Source organism: Amia ocellicauda, chromosome 6, assembly GCF_036373705.1.
Source record: "Amia ocellicauda isolate fAmiCal2 chromosome 6, fAmiCal2.hap1, whole genome shotgun sequence".
NCBI lineage: Eukaryota > Metazoa > Chordata > Actinopteri > Amiiformes > Amiidae > Amia > Amia ocellicauda.
Window position 1 is genome coordinate 34925026 of NC_089855.1, and position 18189 is coordinate 34943214.

Here is an 18189-nt window from a genome sequence, read left to right on the forward strand (position 1 = left end):
TACACCCATTTTTATATGTGGTCCCCAATTTTAGGGTCTCAAAAGTAATTGGACAATTGGCTGCTCAGCTGTCTAAGCTGTTCCATGACCAGGTGTGTGTTATTCCCTCATTAGTTCAATTACAGGTAAGCAGATAAAAGGCCTAGATTTGATTTCAAGTGTGGCATTTGCAATTGGAATCTGTTGCTGTTAACCCTCAATATGAAATCCAAAGAGCTGCCACTGTGAGTGAAGCAAGCCATCATTAGGCTGAGAAATCAAAACAAACCAATCAGTGAGGGGGTTCGGAGGCTCTCATATGGCGAGAAAGTTCTCTCACACTGTGTCTAGTGCAGACAAAAAACGTACAAATGTACAAGTCCCTCAGCAGTAAGATCATCTAATTCAACAAAAATATTTGTAGGTGCCCACATTTTAGCTAACTGAAGGCACATTTTTGTTCAAACTAGTAGCCTTATCTAGCATTAGGCTGATTTTAGGAGGACACTGTCCTATCCAATCTTCTCAAACATCTGTCTCCTCATTTCTGAAGTAATGTGTTGAATGTTTGAGCATGCAACATTGGAATGTAAAATTAATCCCAAGATAACCCTATTTAATTCTTGACAATCAATTTCATGGTCAAAACCATAAGCTGGTCTATAATGTTTAACCTCTTTGAAAGTTGTGCATAAAACTCTGGCTGTGGTGGATATTTGTTAAGACTGAGCATTGACGATGGTCGGCACAGTGCATGTTACACACTCTTTAGCCAGCTTCATGCTGGATGTTTTTTCTGGACCCAATGAGTTTACCTTTTGACAAGTCATGCAACTGAGATTCGATTTCTCCATAATTTGTCATTTTCATTTGTCATGGGTAGTTGGTTTGATTAATTTTGAATTGATCAGTAGTTGAAACAGTAGCCTACACATGAGTTGCATTCATATTCATATCTTTTTCACTTGATAAATCAACCTGCTACTCATTTTCCACAGCCACGCTGTTTGCCAGAGCATTGTCATTAGTCACACAGGTTACATTTTTCATGTCACGACATTGTGCCAGAGCTGTGTTTGGTCCCGCAGCATGGACAGGTTGCAGCATTCGTAGTTAAATGGCACATGTGCAACAATGTCTTTGTAAAGCCATATTCATTCATGGTGAAACAATTGTACAGTATATAGCATTATACACAATGGCTGTGGTGGGGCAGTATTTAATTGAGCAACTGCAAATAAGCCTTTTAGATTCCTTGTCAGGCAATACCTTTAATTTGAGTAATACGGTATGTTTTACAACTTTATTGTACCACATTGCAGTTGTCCATGGTGCAAAACAATGACCTGTTTACCTTTTACTTATCTGTCTGTAAAATAAGATAAGGATAGAAAGCAGCAGGTGTTTTCTGGATTACAAACTTATAAATTAATACAATGCTGTAAAGCATTATTTTAATTACAATTATTACTATTAGTATTTGGTAAAAGCAATGGGATTTGTGATTAAAACTAAAGCTCTGTGCCTCCAAGTAATTAAATGTATGTCAGTGGTGAATTGTTTTGTCTGTGGAGTATTTGTGGAGCATTAACCCAAGACAGGAGTTCACCCTGAACTTGGGTTTGTTCCCACAGAATGAGAAGCACTGACATAAAATGCATTCAACCTTTACCAAAGGTTCCCTTAACTGTCATTTTACAGTTGGCTTAATTAGTTTAAGAGAGGCAGCTGCAGCTGCACCTGCTCCATTTCCTTCCACCTGTCCACCTACACCTATTTTATTGTTTGTGTTACTTTCCATGCAACCGAATATTCAAGATACGTAGACCATAAAGGTCAGCAACGTTCTTTACCTCCCCTGCCAAAAAGACATAAGGTGATGTTTTGGTTGTAGATATAAAGAATAATAAAAAATCAAAAAAACATCCCCAAGTCTGATTTTGATTGCCTCTTTGAAGCTCTGATTTCAAACTTTGATTCAATTATGTTAGTTGGCAGTCTTCACCTAAACGCCTGATGACAACCTATGAACAAAAGCTTTCCCTATCCTCCCTGATTCGTTCATCATCCAGTGACACCATCGGCAGAAACACTATAATATGCAGCATGAAAACTGCTAGGCACACATCAACAACCCATTAAACAAATAATATATGCAAAATGAAGAGAACACATTGTACACGTTCACCTTTCAATTGATTTGTTAAACCCATTTCCTACAAGTTTCCCTTCAGGTACACTATGCCAGTAAGATGTTCAGAAAATATTTAGATTATATATTTAATGAGAATTAAGTGTGGTCGGCATGGTGGTTAGCACTGCTGCCTCACAGTTCCAGGGTCCTGGGTTTGAGTTCCGGCTTGGGGTGCCTGTCTCCTGGCACTCTGGTTTCCTCCCACCATCCAAAGACATGCGGGTCAGGTTAATTGGCTTCTCTAAATTGCCCTGTATGTGGGTGTGTGTGTTGCCCGATGATGGACTGGTGTCCCATCCTGGGTGTATTCCTGCCTGCCCGGATCGGCTTTGGCTTCCCCGTGACCCTCACCAGGATAAGTGGTTTTGAAGATATTTCTAAGTCACAAGAACTCATCCCCAGAAATGATAGGATTTTTTGTTTGATACATACACCAATCAGCCATAACATTATGAGCACCTGCCGAACATTGTGTAGGTGCCCTTTTTGCCGCAAAAACAGCCCTGACCTGTCGAGGTATGGACTCCACTAGACCTCTAGGTGTGCTGTGGTATCTGGCACCAAGACATTAGCAGCAGATCCTTTAAGTCTTATAAGTTGCGAGGTGGGGCCTCCATGGATCGGACTTGTTTGTCCAGCACATCCCACAGATGCTTGATTCGATTGAGATCTGGGGAATTTGGAGGCCAAGTCAACACCTTGAACTCGTGATTCATCAGACCAGGCCATCTTCTTCCATTGCTCCGTGGTCCAGTTCTGAGGCTCACGTGCCCATTGTAGGCATTTTTGGCAGTGGACAGGGGTCAGCATGGGCACCCTGACTGGTCTGCAGCTACGCAGCCCCATACGCAACAAACTGCAATGCACTGTGTGTTCTGACACCTTTCTATCAGAGCCAGCATTAACTTTTTCAGCAATCTGAACTACAGTAGCTCGTCTGTTGGAACGGACCACACGGGCCAGCCTTCTCTCCCCACGTGCATCAATGAGCCTTGGCCGCCCATGACCCTGTTGCCGGTTCACCGCTTTTCCTTCCTTGGACCACTTTTGATAGGTACTGACCACTGCAGACCAGGAACACCCCACAAGAGCTGCAGTTTTGGAGATGCTCTGACACAGTCGTCTAGCCATCACAATTTGGCCCTCGTCAAAGTTGCTCAGAGCCTTACGCTTGCCCATTTTTCCTGCTTTTAACACATCAATTTTGAGGACAAAATGTTCACTTGCTGCCTAATATATCCCACCCACTGCCAGGTGCCATGATTACGAGATTATCAGTGTTAGTCACTTTACCTGTCAGTGGTCATAATGTTATGGCTGATCGGTGCAGATAGGTATTTTCCAGTACTGGTATACAGCTCACAGAGGAAAAGTTTATTGCTTTTCAACTTGAATCATACACAACAATACATGCAAATCCCTCTCTCCAACAGCACAGGAAATTGTGTGCCCACAGATTTGACTTTACCTATTATCTCTGGTGGAATAATATCACTGTGGTGAGATGCAAATAATTATGAAAGACAAAAATATCTGCTCGGTCTGAGACAAGGCACAAGGCTGACACAAAATATAACAATTGGTATTTTGAATCCTTACTCAGACTGAATACATTTAAAATTGTGTAAAATGTAAAAAAAGTTCCTTGCATTAATGTCTTACTTTTCAGGATCTTGATGGCTTCAGGATAGAAAACATCTGCAATTTAAGAAAAATGTAATTGTATATAGTGAAAAAAGAGCCATATAAACCTGTAAAACACAATGAAACTGAAAAAGAATTATTAATTTATATTTAAATGTATGTTTTCAATGGGGGGTCTTATTGAATCAGTGTCAATGAATACAAGCTTAAAAAACAGTTTAAGAATTAATGCTAACTCTGTACAGGTTAGAAACCAAGATATTTGAAAATGGAAAGAAACTTAATTGCATTAAGTGATTCCATTGTACTTAAAGTAATGTAAACTGAAAATACAATATATAATGTATTATAAAGAATGTAACTGTATTTAATCTATTGAAACCACATACAAGTTTTAAATGTACATTGTACTGCTGAGTATTCTGCTAGCATGGGTTATTTTTTAATGTTTATATATAATACCATTTCATGCATACGTTATTAAACAAAGGTAATTAGGTTTATTGATTACAGAAAAGTATCAAACATTGGAACAGTCCCTCTGAATGTAGTTACACAATAATGAATTCTACAAAGTCATGAAACATGTTTTATCTTGGGGCAAAAATATATGAAAACTACAGACCACAGCACAAAAAAGAGCATTCATTCAATTCAGTAAGTAGGGTGGTGCCACCCCGTATCCAAACTGAATTTCCTCTACAGCTAATTTTTCAGCTGAAACAACAAATTATTCTTTAGCTTTAATTGATATGAAAATAAGACCTTACCTTTGGTGACTGAGGTTACTGGATTGATTTTAAGGTGATACACTGTAAATAAACACAATTGAAAGAAAAAAAAAGCCCAGTTAAAGATGTATTTGTTTGTACAAATGCTATAATAACAAACTGCATGGCAGCCATCTCAAAAAACAAATAATGAATGCTTAGTTCAGTAACTCAACTGTAGCTTGAATTGAGAGCACCACTTCGAATAAAATGTGAAATATCTTTAAATATTTCCAGCACGTCATTTAAATTAATGGCAGGGAATACAGGGAGACACATGGAGTGACTGCTACACTACCCTGTATATCTCCCTCCTACATTACTTATTGTTTAAGGACACTTTTTGCTGTAATAATGTGTTACACTTTATGCATACAAACACACTAAATCTAGTGGTGTATATTATATTGTTTTCTTGTAAGTCACTTTGTGAGTCACTTTGGTATCTGTAAAATTGATAAACAATGGTAACAGATCATAAAAGACGAGACTATATAGTGTGATACAGGTGGATGTCTCTGGCTAGTTGTGTGAAGAAGCCAACTACCACCTGCCCAGGTCCTCCGGGCTTTTGTTCATCCTTAGGGTTTGATATGTAACACACACTGCCTAACTCTTCAGTATAACAATACCAACCAAGATACCCACTTAAATCTAACCCACTGGCTCAGTACAATGACTAATTGGCTTTAAAGCCTCTACATCACTCACTTTTTTTTAAATAATTTAGATGTTCCAATTATTTACATAACAACACCCGAGACTGCAGGTGCTTGAAAATTCATTGCTTTCGTTCGACTATGGGGAACCAAGTTACCTCCCATCAGCTTGTCCCTTTATTAATGATTGGCCAATCATATGCTGCCTCCTGGGAACTACAATGCAACCAATGGCAAAGGCAGGACTGAAGAAAAACTCGCTCTTGCACAAAGGGACACCTGAATATACTCTGGGTCCAAACTCAAGACTTTGTAACTTCAGAATTAATGCCACTAGAATAATACCAATGTAACTACCACCCATTCCTAAAATGTCCCATTGGCATATAACAACAACAACAACAACAACAACAACAACAACACTAATAATAATAATAATAATAATAATTACAAAATTCATGATCATCACTTTCAATCTCCACAGTGCTTTTCATGCAGGAAAACCATTTCATCCACCATTGAACTGTAGGACTCTCTGGGCTGCAGTGAGGCAGTTATTTTGTACAACCAGCTACTGACCAGACAAGGCATGGGAAAGAGAAACTACTTAATTTGGGGTTAGGAAAGAAACAGAGAAAGCCTGAAGTAGAATTTAGCCAGACTTCTAGAGATGCAGGCAGAGAATGACAATGAATGTTATCACCATGTTTACCATCTGAAGCACTGTACTATCTTTATTTAATTTATCAAAGCAGGGCAAAGGGAAGGAGAAGCAGCTGCTCATTTATTACACATAATTATAAGAATGGATAAGCTGAGATAAGAAAAGCAGTCCTGCTAACATACCAAGGGATCCAAAAACACTGTTTAAATGCAGTCTTAATGGAAAAGTCATGCCTTGGGAATATGGTACCAATTACATGTTTTTGTGTTGATGTAGATGACTGACTGGGGACTTTCAAGCAAATATGTATTCTTGTTGTTCTGTTGTTGCAAAGGAGTAATCTAATCCTGGTTTTAGGATTTGCTCTGTGTCTGCCTGCAATTCTACAGAGCTGTCAGTCTTATGTTTTGTAGTTATAGTGCATCCGGAAAGTATTCACAGCACTTCAAAACACTTTTTCCACATTTTGTTATGTTACAGCCTTATTCCAAAATGGATTAAATTAATTATTTTCCTCAAAATTCTGCAAACATAATGACAACGTGAAAGAAGTGTTGTTGAAATCTTTGCAAATTTACTAAAAATAAAAAAATTAAAAAGCACATGTACATAAGTATTCACAGCCTTTGCCATGACACTCAAAATTGAGCTCAGGTGCATCCTGTTTCCACTGATCATCCTTGAGATGTTTCTACAACTTGATTGGAATGCACCTCTGGTAAATTCCGGCGCTTACTCAAGACGCATCTCTTCCGATAGCATATTACTCCTCTATCCCTGCTAGATAGCACTTCAGCTTTATTATGCTCCTTGCATTCCTGATTGTTTTCCTCCTTGCTCCCTTTCCCGAAGCCCTCGTCTGTAACCCTACATCTTGACAGCACTTAGCTTTCACCATCCAGGATGTAGGAAGTCTCTTACTGTACTTGTGTAAATTGTAAATTGGAATTTGTAAAATGTATTATCTTGAATTGCTATGTTTTATCAAAGTTGAATTTGTAATGATTGATGCCTTGTACTTCTGTATTTTTGCACTTTGTTTGCACTTATGTTGTAAGTCGCCCTGGACAAGGGCATCTGCCAAGAAATAAAAATAATAAAAAAATAATAATTATTATTATTATTATTATGCATTTGTTAGCAGACGCTCTTATCCAGGGCGCCTTTCAGAACAAGCGCATTGCTGCGTGTCTGGCAACAGGGACAATTGTAACAGTGGGACCATCATCCCAGACTTCATCAATAAGCACAATTTCCCATCAAACCGTTAACATCACCTGAGATCGTCCGACAGTTTATTGATCTGCCCATGACTGCGCCGCAAATACCCCCAAAACACCCGCATCCATAATCAATAGGCTAGCCTACAATCAATACAAATAAAAGGCTGAGTTATCTTAGCATATTCATATAGCTGTATTTGCATTTCTGCTTGTCTACATGTGATCTTGCATTTTTTGTTTTGCTTTTTACAATGAGTTTGATTATGATGTTAAATAGGGTTTAAAGATGCAGTCGCCTCGGTGCTGATTATTACTGCCGTTTCTCTTCTACTCCATGATTGGGAACACCCACATCCAGTGACGTCAGCATTCGGTCCCACAACCGGTGGAAAAGCGGGCTGGTTCCCAAAAAGATCAGCTGGATCCCAGGCCGAGCAGCGGCTCCGGCTCCAGCACCGGCTCCTTGTCGGTGGAAAAGCGGTAACTGAGCAATCGGGGGAAAGGGCCTTGGTCAGAGAGGTGACCAAGAACCCGATGGTCACTCTGAAGGAGCTCCAGCGTGTCTCTGTCGAGAGAGGAGAACCTTCCAGAAGAACAACCATCTCAGCACTCCACCAATCAGGCCTGTATGGTAAAGTGGCCAGACGGAAGCCACTCCTCAGTAAAAGGCACATGACAGCCCGCCTGGAGTTTGCCAATAGGCACCTGAAGGACTCTCAGGCCTGATGAAACAAAGATTGAACTCTTTGGCCTGAATGGCAAGTGTCAAGTCTGGAGGAAACCAGGCACCGCTAATCACCTGGCCAATACCATCCCTACAGTGAAGCATGGTGGTGGCAGCATCATGCTGTGGGGATGTTTTTCAGTGGCAGGAACTTTGAGACTAGTCAGGATCGAGGGAAAGATGAATGCAGCAATGTACAGAGACATCCTTGATGAAAACCTGCTCCAGAGCGCTATGGACCTCTGACTGGGGTGAAGGTTCATCTTCCAACAGGACAATGACCCTAAGCACACAGCCAAGATAACAAAGGAGTGGCTACAGAACAACTCTGTGAATGTCCTTGAGTGGCCCAGCTAGAGCCCAGACTTGAACCCGATTGAACATCTCTGGAGAGATCTGAAAATGGCTGTGCACCGATGCTCCCCATCCAACCTGATGGAGCTTGAGAGGTCCTGCAAAGAAGAATGGGAGAAACTGCCCAAAAATAGGTGTATCAAGCTTGTAGCATCATACTCAAAAAGACTTGAGGTTGTAATTGGTGCCAAAGGTGCTTCAACAAAGTATTGAGCAAAGGCTGTGAATACTTATGTGCTATTTTTGTTTTTTATTTTTAATACATTTGCAAAGATTTCAAACAAACTTCTTTCACGTTGTCATTATTGTTTGTAGAATTTTGAGGAAAATAATGAATTTAATCCATTTTGCAATAAGGCTGTAACAAAATGTGGAAAAAGTGAAGCGCTGTGAATACTTTCCAGATGCACTGTATATGTTCAGATTCCTGTTACTAATAGTGTTTTCAAACTATTTGAGTTAATGAGCTCCCATCAGGGTTCCAAATCCCACAGCATCATAAGAAACAGAGACATGCGATATCCAGTCCTCACATGGAATGGAGGATTAGTTTGTGTAGGGGTCCATGACAATTTGTCCCCATCAATTTGTCCCTGTGACAATTTGATCCGGTCGCAATTCGCCCTCTTTTTTTACAGAAACTGTAAATCGGATGTGTTTGATAATGTAACACGCTGGTAGCCAAGAGAATAAGCTTGTGGGAACTTCAGTGTAACTTCTATGCACAGGAGCTGTGCATAACACTGCCAAATAATGCTTAAGATGGTGTAGTAACACAGTATATAACTCTGAAATGTACATTATTTTTCAGTTTTTGGTAACCTAAACTTGTGTAACCTCTGGCAGTTTACCACTTACCTTTGTACCATTTCAGGTTATTCACTGGACTGCTTACATTTCAATAAAAACTGGAAAAATTGGGGTGTTCTTGAACTTTTCAATGGTAGTGTACATATATACATAATATATATCAAATAATAAAATAAAATCTGTACATAAGAAATATCTGCACATCAGGAATCGAACCCCCAACAGCAGGCTTGCAGTGGCGCACTTTAAGCACTATGCTAGCTGAGATACTGGCTTTAGTGTGAAACACTTTTTAAATAGCCTACAGCTGCCATAGTCAATTGTCCTGATTAGTTTATATACATATATATATATATATATATTGTAACAGTTTTGGTAACTGTAAGACCCCTTCTGGATTCTAACAAGGAGTCAGACACTGAAGTTAGGCAAAGTGCTCTTTATTATTACACATGCACTAGCTCCACCTTTATGAAGGCAGGTCAGGCAATGGAAAATAACTAACTTATTGCAGCAGAAAAGCCTGTGGCTATTCAGAGCCTGAATAATTGAACAATTAACCAAACACAAAACAGACATACAGAAAAGAAGAATAAACACAAGTACAAAATAGTACAGAACATAATTAACTCACAACAATTAACAAGTAATTAATTAACTTTATACCGTCTCAACTTCACCCCCCAGCAGCCCTTCAGTATTGGCCGCATATTTATTAGCCTGGGTGGCGCTGGCTATACTGTTATAATATATATTTATATAGCCTACCTGGGGCAAACTGACACAGGGACAAATTGACTTGGGGACGAATTGTCATGGGGGCCTGTTGTTGCTGGGACAAATTGTCGGGATGGAAAGAATTGAAGGGGATTAATTGACAGGGACGAATTGACGTGCCCCCTTTGTGTATTGGTATTAATGGGTTAGGTTTTCTTGGAGGTTTGATTTTGTTTTATTTTCTACACTTTAAGTTATATTAGTGAAAAGACAATAAAAAGCTCTATTACTAATCAATCCATTATGTATATCATTAAAGCTTCTTACCTGAGAAATCTAGGGACATAAGGAACAGCAGAATGGTTTTCATTCTGGACTCATTCAGAAGCTGGTCATTGAGAGACACCTGTCTGGCAGAAAGAAGAAACAGACCTAGGTAACTACAGTATGTTCACACTCTGTGAAGGAGCTGACATCACCCCACGGCAGTCTTTATCTTGCAATTAAAATACACCCCTCATTCATTTGAAACAATGACTTGCAAATTAACATTTTAATTTACATGACTTCTATCACTTAACTGTATACTGCTAATACTGCTACAAGTTCAAACCTGTTATGTTTGTGTGACTTAAGAAACTGATGATGTTTTGTTTATAATACAAATGTGATTGTAGCATTAAGGGGGAGTGTATTTTGATAGAGCATTCTAGCTCTGAGCTGAAGCTCCGATCTGAAGAAGACCTCTCCCCCAAAGTTATCAGATTTCCTGAGCTCATCGGCACATGAACTGTTCTATATCAAAGTGGCATTCTTGGGAGGATGGCACAGAGAATGGGCCAAATGGCTTGGAATCCCTGCTGTGAAAACGACTGGGGAATATGGCGTGGAGGTCATAAAACTCTTTGAAGTGGACGAGAGCCGAAATCCCGACACAGAGCTACGAACCTAGGCCAACCGGCATTTCCAAAAGACGGCATGGATTGACATCAGTCATAAATCAAGCCCCCCTCCAATAGGACACTGGGGGCTGAAACCGAAATCCAATCTCACAAACTCAAGAACCAATCGTCTATTGATCTAACAGGCATATAAAGGGTAGCGCACGGCATCCATCTCTCTCTCACCTGAACCAGTAACCCGCTGCCACAACTCAACTTGTAGCTCTGTTGCCAGAACCGAAAACCAGAAACCAACCAAGTCTATGCCGGCAACAGAAGATTTAAACTGCGAGAAGGAGATTGAGCCGTACGAAGAATTCTTTTAAAAATGCGCATGCCCGCCTGTACCCATCTGATCAGTGGAGTTTTACAGCTGGACAAGTTGACTGCAATAAGAAAGTATTCAGTCATTTAAATAGCTATTGAGTCTTAAGAAACTTGACCCTTGGAAACTAACAGGGCCCTGCTTTCCTCAAAGACTTTGTCTTCAAGTAACTATGGTGGAAAACCCTGCTTGTAAAGAAGATTTTGTGCACAACCTTGGAGCCTTCAAACCAGTGGAAAATCTGTTTGGAAAAGACTCTGCTTTCGCAAAACCCCAACTTCCAGGTGCATCGACTTAAGTGGAAGTTATTGGACAAAGCCAAACCGGACTGCCTTTGTTCCAAACAACATGGACCACATGCCATGTGTTTTTATTTGAGCCCGAAGACAGAGAGGCCTCTCTGCAATGAAGTTCAGATAAGTTTAGCAGTTTGGAGTTTATTATTCATGACATTTGAGAAATCAATAAGAAATATTATTCTGTGAGTCATAAACTTTAGAATGTGTAATATCATTTAGTATTTTCTTAAATATAAATGTGTGCTGCATTAAACCATTTTGTTTGACAATTTTAGAAATAAAATCTGTCAATGCCGAGAAATGTCTTCTCATTCCTGTTTAATAGTTAAGTCTGAAATTGATACACGTTACATGCCCGTAGCCTGGGGGGGTTCGGATAGTTCGAACGATCCCCCCCTCACTGCCAAAGGTCCAAAATTTAAGTCAGTTATTTTGTATTCATTAATACCATGCTTTACAGGAGAATTACATGCGCAGCCAGGGCTGGCCCTATCGGCGGAATAGGCAAATGCTAGGGGGGCTGTCCATCCATAGGGGCGCCCGAATGAGTGAAGATTTTCTTTTTATGTAATGTTACAGAGGTTTGTTGCACTCAGTGCTTGTTATTGTGTGGAACCAAGTCACAGCAATTCCTGGTTAATAGCCAATAGGATGTGATTAATATGTATTAATATGGGATGTCCTGTATAGAGCTGCTGTTAGTTGAGTTGATCGCGCACAGATTCCCTGCCTGGCGTCTCTGCTCACTCGTACTTGTCAAAAACACAACACAAAAACAGCTATTCGGTTTTCCTGATCGACCGGGGGGTCACGGTGCCACAGCTTGTGTTCACCTAGAAACTGCTACGTCAGCGGTGGACACAGCTTATTTCAGTGCAGACGCGTGATTTAGCAGCGACACATCAGAGCTGCTCCTAACCCATTTCAATCAGACACACCGGCAAAGATCTGTGACTGACCAGCACCAGGAACCACGTCTAGTTTGCATGTATAATGTTGCTTGATATGGGATGTTCCGCTGGTGATGTGTGGTTGTGAAGCAAAGATATGTATGAGTCCAAATCTGCATGATTTCATGGAGATATTGAGCTGTTTTTTGACTTCGAAATGACTCCCAGACGCCCCCCCCCCTGAATTACTCAATCGTCTTCGCCCTCATTTTTCAACACTAATTTTGTGCAGTGCACAGTGGGACAAAGGGAAATGGTATAGACTTTAATCTAATAAGAGACAAAATGCCTGAAAGCTTCTATTATGTTTATCTATATGACTACAATAATCTTTAACAAATTTAAATGTAAGTGGTCTGAAACCGTTTTAATACAAATATATACATTTATTTAACCATTTTATTTTTGTACTTTGTGAAATGAAAGTACTAAATATAAGCAACGGGGTATATTACTAATTCACAGATTTAGTCCATGTCTGGACCTTGACCAAGACATTTGGACCCTGACACAAAATAATTGACTACCTCTGCTGTAGAACATTGCTACATTATGCATATTGCACTAAGGTGTCTGTAATATCGTATTTTCTTGCAGCTGGATAGTGAGTATAGGACGAAAAGAGCAGGAGAGACAGAAGAGAAAGCAGGCAGCAGCGTCATTGTCGCAGAATATTGAACGCATGTTCAAAAACACTGCCAAACAGGGTAAGGTTGTTATATTTACTACCTAATCTAACAGCTAGCTAACAGTCGTCAACCCCACGCAGAAGGTAGCTAATGTATTTTTACTCGTGTGTGTCTGTGTCTGTCAGGATTACGCAAAAACTATAAGACCGATTTTCACAAAACTCAGCGGAGGGGTGTAGCATGGGTCAAGGAAGAACACAGTAAATTCTGACAATTATCCGTCCAGTGGAACTAGCTAGCTACAGTGACCGATTCAGAATGTTTTTACCCTGAATATGTGTGATGTGTGTTCCTCTGTGTCGGCGTTCCATTCATGTGTGTGTGCGCGTGCATGTGTGTGTGTATGTGTTTGGACTGAAAAAGGTGGTACATGATCTTGGTAAGCAATTTGACAACATTGTAGTAAATATTTTCGGTGCATCAAAGAGCGTGCTCGTTAAGATACCAGCAGACAAGCAAATCCAGCACAAATTAGTGCATAAAAAGTAACCAAAATGAAGTATTTGAACCTCATAATTAAATACAAAATGAGGGGAAAAACTGCAAAAAGGTCCACTTTTTGAAAAAAAGAACCCCCCTTCCACTAGGCTGGCTACGGGCCTGCGTTAATAGACACTAGATTATAGGTAGCCCTGCCTATCCTTAATCATTGAACAGTAATCAATTATGGAGAATTGTGGTTACAAGAAATGATAGAATCTTTCTCGGTACCCAAACGTAAATGAGACTGATATATATAACAAGAAGTTATTTGACATAAATACTAACCTGCATAGTTAGTTAATGTCCGACTAACAATAGTAATGAGAGACTCACCTTCATCTTACTAACCGGTATTGTACTCAATGCATTTGTAATTTTGTGTAACGTTTTGTGTGTTATCATATGCGATTCCATGGTCTTTGATTTGGTCACAGAAGTGATTTGATGATCTTGAGTGAATTTTAATTAGTTTTTCCCTTTTTGTATAACTAGTGTAGTGCTACATTTTATCTTTGTTTTTAATAAATTTGAGAATTTAGATCTTTGGAATTGGTGTCTACATCCAATTATTGCAGAAATTGAGTTCTAAAAGATTCTAGGATTATTGATAAGGTGATACTTAAATTCACTTCTTTGAACTGAAATTTATAAGTGTACCTTACGCTACATGATCTTACCAGGTTATGAATAGATATAATCCATCGCATACAGGGTGTACACTGTGTGGGATGGGGCATATTTTATCTCATAAAATGAATGTGGTGTGGGTGAAAGTATACAACTCTTTTAGAGTTTGGGTCCCCTGTTGCGGATTACAAGCACTGCTTTAAAGGTACCTGATTAAGGTAGATTAAATTGGAGGTGTCCAGAGAAAAGCTGGGTATTACAAAGGGGAGATGATGAAATGAAATTGCAACTTGTATGTTTATCCTTCTTTAATTCTTCTTCTGTAATGAATTAAACTGGAACAAAATGAACTGTGAATGTACAATATATAGTTATCTGTATAGTTATCTATGATGATTTGAACTTTGAACATAACATTGTAACCATATTTGAAAATGTTATGCACTAGTATGAGGGGCTTCTCCATTATATATAAAGGGCTCAGAGTTCCAAGAGGGAGGGTTGGGGTAAAAGTCAGAGCATGTAGATAGACTCTGGGAGGGTCTGCTGAAAACCCTAGTATAGCCTAAAGCAGTGGTTCCCAAACTTTATGGGTGGCGCCCCCCCCAAAAAAATGGGTCAGAGCTCGCGCCACCCCCCATGTCCCACACGTTCATACTTTTATTTTTGTTGGTTGTTTGTTTTGAAAGCCCTAACGTTTACCAAGGATGAATATACTTTAAAACTTGTTTGCATTTCACTTTTCACAATTTCATTTGGCCATTTACATTGTAATCTCTCAATGCATGAATCTATTCTTACTGCATCTAGTACGGATGAGCCTGAATCAACATTGTTACAGAAGATACAGTAATGCTCTCTTTCCATTTTATACAATTTAACTAATTATTTAATATATAGGCGATACATATATACAAACATACATTTATACACTCACCTAAAGGATTATTAGGAACACCTGTTCAATTTCTCATTAATGCAATTATCTAACCAACCAATCACATGGCAGTTGCTTCAATGCATTTAGGGGTGTGGTCCTGGTCAAGACAAGGACAAGACAATCAAAGGTGATTTAAGCAATTTTGAGCGTGGCATGGTTGTTGGTGCCAGACGGGCCGGTCTGAGTATTTCACAATCTGCTCAGTTACTGGGATTTTCACGCACAACCATTTCTAGGGTTTACAAAGAATGGTGTGAAAAGGGAAAAACATCCAGTATGCGGCAGTCCTGTGGGCGAAAATGCCTTGTTGATGCTAGAGGTCAGAGGAGAATGGGCCGACTGATTCAAGCTGATAGTAGAGCAACTTTGACTGAAATAACCACTCGTTACAACCGAGGTATGCAGCAATGCATTTGTGAAGCCACAACACGTACAACCTTGAGGTGGATGGGCTACAACCGCAGAAGACCCCACCGGGTACCACTCATCTCCACTACAAATAGGAAAAAGAGGCTACAATTTGCACAAGCTCACCAAAATTGGACAGTTGAAGACTGGAAAAATGTTGCCTGGTCTGATGAGTCTCGATTTCTGTTGAGACATTCAGATGGTAGAGTCAGAATTTGGCGTAAACAGAATGAGAACATGGATCCATCATGCCTTGTTACCACTGTGCAGGCTGGTGGTGGTGGTGTAATGGTGTGGGGGATGTTTTCTTGGCACACTTTAGGCCCCTTAGTGCCAATTGGGCATTGTTTAAATGCCACGGCCTACCTGAGCATTGTTTCTGACCATGTCCATCCCTTTATGACCACCATGTACCCATCCTCTGATGGCTACTTCCAGCAGGATAATGCACCATGTCACAAAGGTCCAATCATTTCAAATTGGTTTCTTGAACATGACAATGAGTTCACTGTACTAAACTGGCCCCCACAGTCACCAGATCTCAACCCAATAGAGCATCTTTGGGATGTGGTGGAACGGGATCTTCGTGCCCTGGATGTGCATCCCACAAATCTCCATCAACTGCAAGATGCTATCCTATCAATATGGGCCAACATTTCTAAAGAATGCTTTCAGCACCTTGTTGAATCAATGCCACGTAGAATTAAGGCAGTTCTGAAGGCGAAAGGGGGTCAAACACAGTATTAGTATGGTGTTCCTAATAATCCTTTAGGTGAGTGTATAGCTACTGTTGATCCACCACACAACAGGCGGTGAAGGTTGGGGAAAACTCAAGATTTAACTTTTATTCACGCTTCTCAAACTCCTGGCCTGCGGCCCACCAAGCAATTTTGTCTGGCCCCCCACATGATAGCAAATTATATTGCAATCCAGCCCACGATTAAAAATAAAAATAAAAAATGTTTTCATTTTTTCCCTTGGACTACTTTGTCTTCAGTAGTGGTTGTATTGCTTCAGAAGTGGGAAAAAATTCTGATTATTGAAAATGTCTCTAAAGCTAACAGGAAAGTTGATCAGGAGCACAGACAGTTTCAAGAGAAGTGGACAATATTATTTTGTTGTGCTGATCAATGGAAATGCCAACTGTCTATTCTGTAAGGAGAAAATTGACATTCTCAAAGAATATAACCTCAAGCGCCATTACTCAATGAAATATGAGGCACAGTTTACAAATTACCAGGGAGATGAGAGGGAGAGCCGAGCTACACAGCTAAGCAAAGGTTTATTGGTATAGCAAAATCTCTTCCAAAAAGTGAGAAAGGAATCAGATGCGGCAGTCGAGGCCAGTTAAATGGTGAGTGAGGTGACATTTATGATCAGTTACGCGAGAAAGCAAATGTTTCAGTACATACTCTTTGGCGCTTGATGAGAGCACTGATATAAATGGCAAGGCTCAGTTAGCAATGTTTATCAGGGGAATTATTAGCCGTGTTGAAGAGACAGAAGAGTTACTCAGTTTGAGTCCGATGTATGACCATACAACAGCCAAGGATATATTTAAGCATCTGAGTGACGCAATTGAGCACGCTAGCCTTTCTTGGAAAAGACTGGTCGGGATAACCACGGACGGTGCCCTGTCAATGACATGGACAAAAAATGGACTCGTGGCGCTTGTTCAGAGAAAACTGGAGGAGGAAAATGTAGATTCCGCGATCATCTTGCACTGCATAATTAATGAGCAGGCACTTTGCAGCAAATGCTTTAAATTTGACAACATAATGTCTGCTGCCCGGGGCTTCACAACACTGCAATTTTCTTGCCTTTCTTGTCACCATAGCTTTTGACAAAGTCAAAGCATTCTCCACAAAACTGAGTTTATGGAAAACCCAGTTTACAGAGAAAAACATTAGCCATTTCCCAGCATGCAGGTCTTTTGTGGAGGGGGGCACAACATTCAGTGGTGAAGAATATGCTGCTGCCATTGAGAAACTGCAACCAGACTGTGACCAGCAGTTTGCTGACTTAAAGACACACATTGCCATTTTTCAGATGGTCAAAGACCACTTTTCAAATGATGTGGACAGTGCCCCAAGTGTGCTACAAATGGAGTGTACTGACTTACAGTGCAATACTGAGCTCAAAGCCAAATTCAGAAAAGCAGACATGACTGGACAATTTCTGAGAGAATTACCCCCATCCTTCTGAGAACTGTCCAAAATGTTCATTTGGATCATTTGTCTTTTTGGAAGCACATATCTTTGTGAAAAACTGTTCTCCACCATGACCTTTAATAAGTGAAAAAATCCAGGTCCAGACTTAGTGATGCCCATCTTCAAGCTATACTGAGGATTTCCATTGCCAACTCCCTCAGAGCAAATGTAGCTCACCTATGTGAGCAGAATCGCAGACAAGTGTCTGGCAGCAAGCAAAAGGCAAACTTAAAAGAATAATGCAAAAACAACTGTAAATAGTTCATTTTTCATAACACTTTTTTTTTTACTACTTGAAGTGGCCTCCCTATAAAAAGACAATGTGGTCAGCGGCCCCCAGGTAACTGTAGTTTGAGACCCTCATTTTAGTTAATCCACCAAAAGATAAATAATAATAATTCAATCTAGCACAGGTTTCTGGACTGGTCTGACCACTTTATGACTTTAGTATTTGTATTATTTGACCCCTTTGTAAGCTCAGTTAGGGAGGCTGAACAAGCAATTGGGGATTAAGTGTCTGAGGTACCCAAGTAAGCCTAAAAATCCCTACACTTGTTTCTATAGTTATCTATAGCTATT

At 40.0% G+C, this 18189-nt stretch overlaps 1 protein-coding gene across 1 annotated transcript in view; it reads right to left on the minus strand.

Moving 5' to 3' along the window:
- The window catches only part of LOC136751424 (nectin-1), a 62185-nt gene that overhangs the window by 39871 nt on the left and 4125 nt on the right, over positions 1–18189 (minus strand). Inside the window, exons 2-4 of the mRNA XM_066707034.1 lie at positions 10066–10148; positions 4588–4629; positions 3836–3871 (exon numbers count right to left, since the gene is read on the minus strand). Coding sequence (XP_066563131.1) covers positions 3836–3871; positions 4588–4629; positions 10066–10108 — 121 coding nt within the window. The 5' untranslated portion in view covers positions 10109–10148. The remainder of the gene's footprint in view (positions 1–3835; positions 3872–4587; positions 4630–10065; positions 10149–18189) is intronic.